The sequence below is a fragment of the Blennius ocellaris genome, assembly GCF_963422515.1.
Source record: "Blennius ocellaris genome assembly, chromosome: 22".
Lineage (NCBI taxonomy): Eukaryota > Metazoa > Chordata > Actinopteri > Blenniiformes > Blenniidae > Blennius > Blennius ocellaris.
The window spans coordinates 8,909,774-8,922,909 of NC_137671.1; the positions used below are offsets into that span (position 1 = coordinate 8,909,774).

Consider the following 13,136-nt stretch of genomic DNA (forward strand, 5'->3'; position numbering starts at 1 on the left):
TACTTAACTCTGTGATATCAGATACAGAGAAATGATACATGGGAAACGTTGCATCATAATGAATCTGTAACAAAGACAAAACCTTCTGGAGGTCCCCTAGCTGCAGTCAGTAACATCAAATTGAAGACAAATAAAGTTGAATGGTGATCTTCTTGTCTGATTTGCAGAAAGAACATGAGTGAGTCCCATTAAATAGTGTCCTTAGGTCAGCGCAGTCATTTGCGTGTGTGTGTGTGTGTGTGTGTGTGTGTGTGTGTGTGTGTGTGTGTGTGTGTGTGTGTGTGTGTGTGTGTGTGTGTGTGTGTGTGTGTGTGTGTGTGTGTGTGTGTGTGTGTGTGTGTGTGTAATCCTAATAAAGACAGCAAGCAGTGTGTCAAAACTATTACGTTACCAGGAAAGCACACAGTTTTGCAGTTTTCTCTTGAATGGCAGGGGAAGCTAACCCCAGCTTTCGGAATCAACAGAAGAAGTCCTCTGTGCAACTTCCAGAAAAAGAGCACAAACAAAGCAAATCAATCCTACCATGTGCCGCGATGCCAACCTTTGGTGTTGCTGGAAGAATACTGAAAAGGCCCCATTCAATCAACAATGAGAGCCAGGAAAAAGGAAGACTGTTGGTCTTTTTTTTCCCCCCTCAGACAAACAAAACTTCAAATGATGCAGAGGCTCAGATGTTTGTGTGGGGGGCTTATTAATTTAACACAGGCGTTAAACTAAAGAAAAACACTGTCTGTCGCTGCGTGGTTTGAAAGCTCCCCTCTTAACTTGATAAACACTCCAAATGCTAACAGTCCCCAAAGAGGTTCAAAAAGAGGAGACATATAAAGTGAACTGGGTCGCAGTTGGAGGTTTAGTCAACCTGATGAATTAAACAGACTCTCTGAGGCAATAACACTCTGCAACACCCACACAATTAATTTAGGAATTCATAAGAATCGTCCAGATGGGAAGAACTAGTCAATTTTCGAAATAAACACATTTTGGAGCTTTGTTACCGAGATTGGGGTGAATCTTATTTCAGAGTCGCAGGTCCTCCATTCTTCTGCCATATAATGAAGAAAACAGACACCAGCAAATGTACGATTCTATACTGTATAAAGCATCGCCTGTCATTCTATAGAATAAAACCGCTTCAATTATCTAAGCTGGCCTTCATTCAAAAAGATCAATTGCAATCAGACTGAACAATAGAGTCTCTGACTGAATTGAACTGAAAAAAGGAGCCGTGATGAAAGTGACCAAGTGAGCGACAATGGATGCAGTGAAAGGTCCTTTAGAAAGTTATCCTGACATTAAACTAGTTTGTGTGTGTGTGTGTGTGTGTGTGTGTGTGGGGGGGGGGGGGGGGGGGGGGGGGGGGGGGGGGGGTGCTGTGAGCCAGCACGTCGCATGCAGCAGGTTGACATGCAGTAGAGAGCCAGACCATCATCTCAATGGCACAGTGAGAGCAGGAAGCATATCACCGGTAACACACACAAACACAAACCTCAAATGAGGACAAAGAGCCAATGTAGAGGCGGTGTGTGCAACGATTCAACCGCAGCAGAGGCGTACACACACACACACACACACACACACACACACACACACACACACACACACACACATGCCCACACACTCACACACACGGAGTAGATAAAAAAAGATGGCTAACAGCAGCCAAGGTCGGAGAGGCCGCTGCCCAGAAATCAGCCAGGCAGCAGCTGATTCTCCCAGTGTGATTTTTACCAAGTGAGAGAGTGATGAAGACGGGGAAACAGTTCAATCTCTAAGAGGACAGCACGAGATCCAAACCGATCAATGTCACCGCCGCCCCTCTCGAGTCCACGGTCAATAAACGCTACTAATATGACAAACCTGCGGCGTTTGGTGCTCGGGGGACTCTTGTTTGCAGTGCAGATTTTCCTAGTTAATCCTGAAACTAAAACCATATTTATCTGATTATGTTATGACTCCAGTATGTAGGAGGCAAATGTTAATTATAACCAATAAGCATTATGAGTGAATGGGGGGGTCTTTCAAAGAAACCAATGTAATTATCTTTTAAAACAGCTTTAAGCGTCATTAAAACAGCACTGATAAAAGAGGTACCAACGACATAAGGAGCACAGACTTAGAAAAACAGTAACTATGAATACACCATCTGTCTACCTGCTAAAATATAAAGAACAGAGCTTTTCCTGGCAACTGTCAAGTGGCCATTTGTTAATCTCAGTCTCCCTGTCGCTACACACATCAGGCTTTCTGTTCTTGCTCGACACATATGCGGAGGTAGATATATCAATCCACATTCTCATTATTTTGGAGCAAGAATGACTTTCAGCAGTTTTAATATTCCAATTTCAAACACCAACTCTGCAAGGGGATGAAAACCGTTTATGAACTGGAGAAGTGATCAGACATTTGACATACTTCCACATAAAAAAGGTCATTTCCTGTGAAAATCAGGAGATAGACAAAGAAACGGCCTGCAGACGAAACCAATAAAACAGGGTAAAGGTTTTTTAATTTTATCGGATCTCCAGGAGACCTCCAAATAGCAAACCTCCATATAAGGGTTACCTACTCTCCTCAAATGCCCCCTGATTAAAACTACTGCTGCTCCGCTCAATAGCAACAAGAGCATTTCAATCTATCTATGTAGTTGTGCTTGAATAATGCCAATTTTCCCCAATATTGTTCATTTTAATGGTTAGTCACATTGATTGTAGTTAATCAAATCTTCCCATTCAAGTTCTGTTAAGTCTAGACAGAGGTGTATCCAAGCAAAATAAAGCGAAAATGCTTCTTTTGTTGACAGGTAGTGCTTTGTTTTGGAGCATTTCTGTGAGAGTACGTTTCTGCAACGGTTTTGACTGTTATGGCTCGATTATGTCCATGCAAGCCCTCCTTTGATTTGGACTTGAAATAGGCTACATTAAAAAAAAAAAAAATCCTTGCTTCGGCAAGCCCGGCAGGCCGCCAGGTTTGAAGTTGCCCCCTGTCGGAATTGTGGTACACTGGGGGAAACACTGAATCACTGTTTTGGTGAGGGAATGGCCAAAACTCCCTCTGATATCATAGAAATTGTGAACATCAAGCATCTCAACTCCAGCAACTTTTGCAATAACAACTTAAAAAAAAAAAACTGCCATTATTTTTTGAAGATCTCACTTTAGAACGATACGTTTACATAAACAGGAACCACACTTGGCAGGATCCAATGGGGAGCCGCTGCATATGTAGCACAACACAAAGATGTACAATGCCGACTGTAGCTACTGCACCACTCCGAAGCCTGTGGGGCATCTGGAGCACTTTATCATCTTCAGACTTCCAGGCTGCTGGTAGCAACACACCCAGAGATGCACAAAATCACACACGAACCATCTGAGGAACACAGAGCCACAAATATGCATGTATCTTTGAGTGCAGCACCACACAGACAATGTCTGGGGGTATGTGGGACAGGTGAGTGTGGATTCATAGAAAGGGAGGGGGTAATGGGGGGTGGGTACATGTGGAGAAGAGATAAAGGTAAAAACAGACTGCAGCACAGACAGAGGGAAGTAGGTTACTGAAAGAAAAGGAAGAAAAGGGGGAAAAAGCCAGACAGAAAAGAAATGAGTGGGCAACAGATGAGGAAAAAAAGAAGCAGAAAACGAGAAAAAAGGGTCATTACAGTGTGACCCGCCGTGTCTGGAAACAGCTCGCTTTGACAGGTGTGAGCAGCAAAGTAGACGGGGAGCAAGAAATAGATACGAAAATGGAAAACAAGAGGCAGAAGGCAAGCGACGCAAGAAAGAGAAACACAGGAGCATTTCCATTTAATAATGATGACATAACAAGATTTAACTAGTGAAGAGGTGGAACAGAGGAAGACGGCAAGGTGCGGACGCTCCCGGGTGAACGCCCAGTCAAGGTCGAGCAAAGTCATTCCCCAGCTTTCAGTCTGAAGACCTCTCACCTCCGTCTCTCTGTCTCCGCCTCTCTTGTGGACATTTATCCTGACAGCCACTACGCTGATAAACTGCTAACGATGTCCTCTGTGGCCTGAAATGGACGGCGGAGCTTTTAAGGGGAACCGAGTAAATGTGAGCTACACTTTTAGGTGCAGACTGGGAAAAAGTGCTCGGGCACTTTGATGAATTTGGGCCACAGACGGATCATTCCCCCCACACTCGGGAGCGGATCGATACAGCAAAACAAAGTGGTTACACAACTTAAAATCTGCCTTTGTATTGTGATACAGATGGAGGAGCGAGAGGCTTTGACAGGACGAAAGTTGATTTGTCTTGGATGAATTCAATAGTAAAACGCACACACCGCATTCATTGTTATGAATGAATATGTTCTTGCGCATGGGCAAAATGATTAAACACGACCGTAGTATGCAGGTGCAGTGACAGAGTTTCAGAAAAGTAGAATTTTCCACGTTTACAGAGTTGGCGCATTGCAAAAATTGGCCTTTTCAGTGACTCAGAGTCCCGTTGTCATGTAAACGGACTCACAAAACACAACAGAAGTTTTGAGTAGTTTTCACTTGAAATCATTGTCGTTTAAACTTGGCCTCAATAACCTGCGACTTCCAATGGATCTTAACAATAATCAGTTGAAAACATTAGGCAGACAAGCATCCAGTCAAAAAGAACCAGTTAGTCTGACATGTGCAGCATGAATGTTTAGGGGGTACGATGAGCCTCATACTCCCACGCTGTGAATAACCCTGATCAAGTTTTACAAAGTCAAAAATGTAATGATATGTTCAGATGTTCATTTTGCCCATAACATCGAATCACCTTTGGATGGGAGCCAAACGTTTTAGTGTCCTGAGCGCAGTCATCTTGTTAAATCTTATAGATGTTCACAATCGTTTCTTTTGTTTGTTGTTGCTTCAATTAAATGGGTATCAAATCAAGAATGGACAGAAGCATCACATCAGAGTGATGATAAATTCACCAAAAAAGTGGATGAGATCATGTATTACACGTTTTTGTTGGTGTTTCCGGGGAGGTGTTTAAGAACAGCTCTGAGCCGAGGATATCTGTATTTTTAAAAGCTCAGACCACAGCAGACAATAACTAATAACTGTACTTATGCGAGTAAAACAGATTAAAAAATAAGCGTAAGCTACTGACAAACACGTGCTTCATGTAATGATTGAACTAATGAGCTCAACAGTAACAGCAGAACAACGATCAAACAACCACCATGAGTTACAAAAACAGATGATCCATTATTAAAGTCATATCCATATTCATCATGATAAAAACATATAAGCTTTGATTTCTTAATGAATACCTAATTTAAATATTTTGCAAGATCATATGAATGTATTTAATTTTGGTTGAACTATAACCTCAACATGGTGGAGACTGATTTTTCATGTCTTAGATTTCATTATTTAACCTTCGCCAACGAAAGCTGTTTTCGTGTGTTTGTATGTACTTGCATGAACTATGCCGCTGTATTTGTGAAAATTGGCTTATTATACATGTGCTACATGTTGTAACACACATAATTGTTGTTTTCATATTATTATTAACAATAAAGACATAATCTATCAGGATCTATCTCGGGACATAATCTATCTCCAAAGGCATTTGCGTGTGTGTGTGTGTGTGTGTGTGTGTGTGTGTGTGTGTGTGTGTGTGTATGACCATATCCTGACTGTTACAGTGTGGATTTGGTCCGGTGAAGGTCGACCATCAGTCAAAAGAAAATGAACCATACCGCAGAACAAAACAAAGAACTGGACGAAAGCAATTAGCCCGCTCCGGTTCCACATCCCCCCGCTGTGGCCGTGTGAATGAGGTTGTTGGAAGTCAATTCTGTATTCAGGTATTAAAAGTGTAATTGAAGACAGAGACAAGAACGACCATTAGCCAGCTCCTCACACTCTTTAATTATGCATATGTCCTTTACGCAAGCCTCAATGTTTTATTACCCATCAATAATACATTAATGATCTAAGATAACCTGATCCAGGCATAACTATCCTTTTTATTGTAATGTTAAGAATAAAGTGAAAACACTGGTTTTCAAGTAACTTCAGGGTGCGAAAGAGTTTGTAGAGTTAAAGTGGGGTTTACGGGAAAAGCAGAAGCTTTGAGGTCATTACGGTCCGCTGGGTCACCCACTCAAACGCTCACACAAATCAATGTAGACTTCCTTTATGGTCAATACATGCGAGCCAGAATAACAGCCTAGGGGACACGGATAACTGATGCCAGTCCGGTTACAGGAAACAGTGTTTCTGCTGTAAATGAGCCCAAAAAACAAGCGTCTCTTGATGCATAAACAGCTCTTCTCACCTGCCAGTCACAGTGATTGTCAGCGGCAGGCGTCCTTCATTTATGAAAATGGTATGTCAGTCATCCCACCCCTCAGCCCACACAGATAAACACACACACACGCACACTTCTCTATTGCCTCCACGACAGGAGTGCTACTGATCAGTAAAGCTCCTGAATTTCTAATGGGACATTTCCCATTAACCTCCCTCATGCAGAGATCAGGGATTGATATTGAGGAATTGGGCGCTACAACCCTGCTCTGCACACAGACAGTATTTCATTACAGTGATGCTAGCCAAAGGGGGGGGGGATGTTTTATCTCCAACACTACAAATTATATATTTTTTTTCTAAAACGGAAAAAAAAATTACAATCCAAATCCACATGTCAAATGTGAGCTGCCGCTCTTCAACCATTTGCATTTTACTTGATATTATGTAACATTAAATATCATTATGTAACACTGTAACAACTACTGTCACCACTACCATTAAACTCAAAGTCAAGCTTTTACGTGCACTGAGACCAGCACCTCTGAAGTGATTGAGTGCTTGGCTGCTCAACACACAATTATTCTGTTTTGGGGAATATTCTCATGTATTCACCTCTTCCCTCTCTCATCAACAGTCGTACACTGAATCTGTGGGTTATTATCTCTGACTTTCCATCGCCGCGACGACCAATCGATCAATTAAGAAATGAATCCACGTGCTCATCCATATTGAAAGTAATTGTTGGTTGAAGCCCTTAAAAGCAATTGTGCACAAGTGAGCCTGTAAGACTGACATTAGCACATAAACAAGCAAATGAAACCAATAATTCATCTCATGCCAGAGTGAAGGTAATAGCCATTATAATTACCATATGTGTTCGGGTAAACTGGAAATCACTCAGCCATATCTGTGCTGAAGCATCCTCACCCCGCAGCGAAGCACGCCAGACTGCGACTGGAGTGGAGACACCAGTCCAAGATGAATATCTCCGCTCTCGCACATGCATGCAGGCAAACAATTGCATTGGGTTGTTTGTGCCATCCACTCCAAAGGGACTGACGGGAGTGTCCCCAAGTGTGTTGTGACGCAATGAAGTACGGCTGAAAGGAGCTGAAATATTTTCATTTCTTCGACACAACCGAGATCACACAACAGTCCCTGCGTACCGTGTCTGTTTAGTGTAGCTGAGGCGAAACTAAACAATGTTTGTGCCGTCTGTTTTCTTTTATAAATGAGGGCTGTGGAATAAATAGAGCATGATTTTGTTGAATAATACAAACACACCGGCGGTGGCATTTCTCCGACTGTGTCTTCAGGTCGCGGTCTATATTTGTGCCACAATGACTTTAATTGCCACAATGAATCAACGATGAACACAAGCGCCGCTCCTCTCGTCATATGTCACATGTCCATGTGGATTTATTTAACCCCAACATGTATGTGTGCACAGTGGGGAACGGCTTGTGGGTAATGCTGGGCTGGATGGTTGACTTTCTCTCTCTCTTTTTTTATTTCGGTGCATCTGTTCAATTCCCGTGGGAGTCTCCTCCGGTCTCCTTCCATGTTGAATTATTGTATTGGACTAGTGTGCGTGCAAATTTGTGTGCACACACACAGACTCGGCGGTGAGGAGAAGGGCCACTATCTCTGCAAATGGAGACGAGGCGATGGGGCGCTGCAAGCAATTACAAGCTGGTGGGCTTCACCTTGCCACGCCCCCTCCCCCCACCATCTCCACATACATCGCCTTGGGGCTTTGCTGCATTAAGAAATCATGGGTATAATGGTAGAATGGGCCTTGGGGTCCCTCTTCCAAAACAACCTGCTAATCCCTCGTGGAGTGGAGAAGGAGAGTGGGTTGGGGGGGGGGGGGGGGGGGGGTGTACAGGGAAAGGGGGTTGTGAATTTAGGGGTAACAGGGCAGGACGGCCAATGCCGACAATGAGTGCACCCCTGACACGCGCCAGCACCCTCACCCCACCCCCCTCTCCCTCCAACGCCCTCGACAAACCCCCATCAACCACAGCGACATCCTCCCAGGGGAGGAACCGGCCATGTCAGCAAGGCGAGACCGGGAAACCCCCGGGCCCCCAGTGTCAGCCCTCCATCCAAACCAAGCCCAAACATTCAGTCGGACCAGCTCTCCTGTCTGTCTCAATCTGATTCTGCCCGTCACTTTCTCCAAAGCAGTCAGAAAGAGAAATAAAGCTGTAATAAATAAATAAATGAAGAGTTACTCCAGTCAGCCACTGGTGGAGAGTTCAACATGCACGCATACAGATCCAAAGCAGCTCGTTAAAATGGTTTTTAATTATGTTTCTACATTATGATGAGCAATGACATGCTTGATTGGTTGCATCAAAGGGCCTTAATGAGGAGAAAGGCCTCACTCTCTGTCTGTCTGAGCATCAATTTGACGTCTGCCCTCTCTAAAAATGACACAATGCAGCCTCAAGTTGTTTTTTTTCCTGCAGGCGGTGACCGAGTCGTCTCGTGTTTGTCTGCATTGACGTTTTGCATTCGATGAGTGGCACCAGGAATACGATTTTGCAAACCTTAATCTTAAACCATCTTTGTACTGGGAACGTGTGGCTCTTATATATCAAAAGGTTCATTTTAATGTCTCCATGTCCCGCGCCCAGCACATCCATTTAGGAATCAGACATTACCATCATCTCATCAATCTTCCAACTCTCTCGCTTCAGGTTAAGAACTAGTAATCATTCCACTGGTGGGCTAATGGGTGCCTTAACATCAACTCGCCAAGACTCCATTTATATTTCATGAATGGCAGTGGCCCCCGTCGTCCCCACGGCCCCGCTCCGCCAGTAAGGCGAATCCACATCAAACGCTGCAACCCTCCAATTAGACCGCGAGACGTTCTGATCTCATCTTGATTTGGCCCGAGATCAAATGCTCCAGCACGGATCCAAGGAATTCAGAGTCCTTTTAGTTCGCCAGCCTCCCCGTCAAAAGTGGATAAAATGTTCACTGAAGGCACCTGGAGGAGATCACATTTAAAATGGCTAACAAAGCAGCTGACTTGTACCAATATTTAGATATCACAGCCATTCTTCATGAGGGAAAGACCATTTTTCACTTATTCATGACGGCGCCAATGAGAGCGTGAGGGCAAGTGAAAATAGATGTGGATCAATGGTGTTGATTCAAAGCTTTTCAGTTGGTGTTGCGCTGTAAGGTGTGGAGCAGGATGAATAATTCAAGTCCAGGCAAGGGGATCAATAGCCACGGCTGATGTGAAGCTATCTTAAATTTGATTACCCTTTCTTACTGCTCATTAAAAAGAAAAAAGAGAAGACCTAAAACATTTCCCATTATTCCATGACTAATTACAAAAACAAATCTGCCTGATGAAATGCAATTTATTGTAATTTAGATTTTCTTGGATGCACATTTTGTCTCTGGATTTTGACATGACCCTTCCAGCAATTGCAGAATGAAAGATTCCTTCCAAGTAGAGCTTTTCAAGACATGTGGTGAAAAATTACTTCATATCTTAAAAAAAAAAAAACTGGCTGCAATGTGGAGTCTTTTCAAAAGTTGTGCAGCGAAACTGGAAACCCCACATCATCCTACACAGCTTTCCACTGTATTTGAATGATGTTTTATTGAACAAATCCTGTTTCTTTTCAAAGGAGACCTTTAAATCTGGTCCGAGTAGTGCTTATCAAGCAGCAACAGGAAAAGAAAAACATTTGTTCTTTCTTTGACAAGCTCCCTATCATCGGCCCTGACCTTTTTAAATACTCCTAATAGCACACAGCATGTAGATTTTTTTTTTCTCCGATCCTCCCACTGACACTGACACAGACTAAAGACACATCAACAACCCTGAACTTTATACACCAGCCACTTGACACAGTCACAAACTTAACCATTACACCAGACAGGTTTCCACCATGTATGTCGATGTCCGCAGGTCACGCAACATGGATTTCACAACAGGAAAGCAACACTTCTTCCTTCCTCATGAGAAGGATCCGACCACAAAGACATGTGCTGCTGCCAAAACATGCTTTTAAAAAAAATAAATCACAGCCAATTAAAATAATCATATTGCTGTTACTGTGGGAGAAAAGACGGATAAAGAAACTTAATCCAATTAACGGGTCGCCCTCGAGCAGTTCAGGGACAATGGCGAGTATTTAGCTTTTGAAATAAACGCCTTCCTTTTTGCAGCCATGTGAACTTTGACAGCGGGGCATGAGTTTAAGTAGCTAAATGGAACAAATCCATTCTGCACTGGACATATATGAAAAGTGTTGGGTCTTCAGCAGTGGTGGGCACTTCTTTCACTGCATTTTGTACCAGAAGGTTTCATTAAAATGTGGTTTGTGTTGAGATTGACATAATTTTTGGTCATAATTGTTTGGTTTTGTGAAAACAAACACATTTTCACTGTGTGCACTCTGCACCACAACAAAGATAGACTTTAAAGTTTGAATTGAAATGGTTTTATAACACCATTTTACCGGTCTGCATGACTCGAGATGGCCCTTGAATTAAAATGAGTCAGACACCTCCGGTTTAGATAAATGACGGTTCCTACTTTGTATGAGTCAAGAGATTTGTCAAATTATCCTGAAGGAAAATATGATCTTGCAACACAGCAAAGAAGGATAAAGAAACACAATTACGCATGAACTACCTCCACTGGGGGGAAAATGATTGATGATGATTGAAAACAATTGTCATCTATTCAATAATTTTGCAGTGACCCGTCTGGTCAGAAACAGTCAAAAAGTTACCATACAACACCCTGGTCTGCTCTTGAAGTACATTCTCCTGCATGCATGGGATTATATGAAACATAATATCACTGCAAAGTGATTGAGCTCAGACATTTAGCGCCAAGAATGATGGTGAAAGGAAAACAAGTGTATGCCAGGGGAAAAATTTAGCCGAGCAGTCAAGTGGCCCGCCTGCAGAGTGTGACAGGTAGAGGCCAAAGGCTACTTTCTGGTTCACTGTGCTTCACTGATTTCAGGTCATGGTGGCAACGTGGTGCATTTTCTTTCTTTTTTTTTTTCTGTTGGACATAAGCACGTTTTCATCCTTATTATGCAACTGTACTCCATCCTGCAAAGAGAGCAGGGGGAGGGTTGTATAACTGACAATTTGAATGATTTAATTTGAAAGACTTTTTTTTTGTTAAATATATCTTTGCTACACACGTGCAAAAAAAAAAAGAAAAAGATTGGGGTTCCATTTAGGTTGTTGGAGCGTGTAGGGACCAGAGCATCGCAACACACACACACACACACACACACACACACACACACACACACACACACACACACACACACACACACACACACACAGAAGACCAATATCTCCAGGGAATATTATTATGAGACATTTAAGCCACCCCTCAGCGGCTGCATCTCAATGACCCCCCCCCCCCCCCCCCCCCCCCCCCGTCAAGACAGGCAAAGAGGAAATTCCGATCACACCAACAGGACAACGTCTGTGTGGGTTTCTTCTTGTCTTTTAGGGTTGTTTTTTTCATCACATTTGGCTTCAGTTGCCTTGTTGTCGCTTGTTTGTCTCACTTCAGTGTTTCATCCAGAGCCCCCTCCGACAGTCTGGAACAATGCAGTGTGGGATACACACATTTCCAGGACCCCCGTCTCAATCTTCCATGCATCAGAATATCAATTTAAAAAAAAAAAAAAAAACAGCATTGTTTTTCACTTTTGGTTTGTCTGAGCTGATTTTCCCATTCAAACAACAAACATACAGGAGTGGTGAGTTTATTTCTCTAACAAAGCAAAATAAAAATAAAAGACAAGCAGGTGGGGGGAAAAAAAACATCTAAATGTGGATGAATTGTTAAGTGAGGAGGAGATCAGAGGCTCTGCTTTGCAATGTGGCAGTCAGATGAAATCCAAGCGCTCATATCGGGCTGTTTTAGAGAGCTGATGGAGCCTTATATAAAAAAAAAAAAAAAAAAAAAAAAAAAATTACAATCAGTCACTGCAACACCTCGCTGCAGATCACCAAGCCCATCCTCACATTACAAAACACACATGCACCTTTTTTTTTTCTTTATAAATAGAAAACCAATAAAACTTACCGACGCCGTATTTTTCGTGCTCCGTGGGTATCCACATGTTATGTTTAAGTGAGCGATCGGAATAGCAGCGAAAAGCAGAGATCGGGCTCTGTGATACGCATTCTACTAGCGTGCTGCGCTCCGGTGTGTAGTAGGACTCATTGTTTAGGTTACCGGAGGAGAAAGCGCCGCCGCCGCCGCTCCGCCGCTGCCCGTAGTGCTATGAGACTTGCTGCCTTCATGGTCTGTGGGAAATGTGAAAACGTCAGAGGTCAGCGTACAGTAGAGAGGCTGTTAAATGAAGTGCAGCTTATAATTGTATAATAATATTTTTTTAAATGCATTTTCTTCCAATATTCGTATTTGAAGTTGCGCTATCTATACATTAAAGTTATTTTCGTGTAGCTTTAATCACTCCAGGCTCATTTGTGACATTTATGTTACAGTAAAAGCACAAATAATACAATTTCTCAGCCTGCATCAATTCACATCATAGTTAAAAACAAATAGTTCGATCAAATTAAATTCATACTGGAACTACCTCATCCCAATTATTTTTTTGTTTCAGTACGGTTTGTAATTCAATCAAGCTGAGCCTCAAAATAGATTTTGATTCTAGATACAAAAATAAAACTCCAAATCGTGATTTTCTTCTCTCCAAAATGTAATTCCACAACAATTTAACATGACATATTTCCAGTACCACTTCAACTTGAGTAAACGGAGCTGCTGAGATTGAAATGTGTAACTCCGGCATGTCCGAGGACACCTGAACGCAGCGGCATCGCCAGC

At 42.7% G+C, this 13,136-nt stretch overlaps 1 protein-coding gene across 1 annotated transcript in view; it reads right to left on the reverse strand.

Moving 5' to 3' along the window:
• Positions 1–12,493, reverse strand: part of dock4b (dedicator of cytokinesis 4b) — a 126,747-nt gene extending 114,254 nt beyond the window's left edge. Inside the window, exon 1 of the mRNA XM_080518054.1 lies at positions 12,366–12,493. Within this exon, the coding sequence (XP_080374180.1) occupies positions 12,366–12,402 (37 nt within the window). The 5' untranslated portion in view covers positions 12,403–12,493. The remainder of the gene's footprint in view (positions 1–12,365) is intronic.
• Between the last annotated feature and the right edge of the window lie 643 nt (positions 12,494–13,136).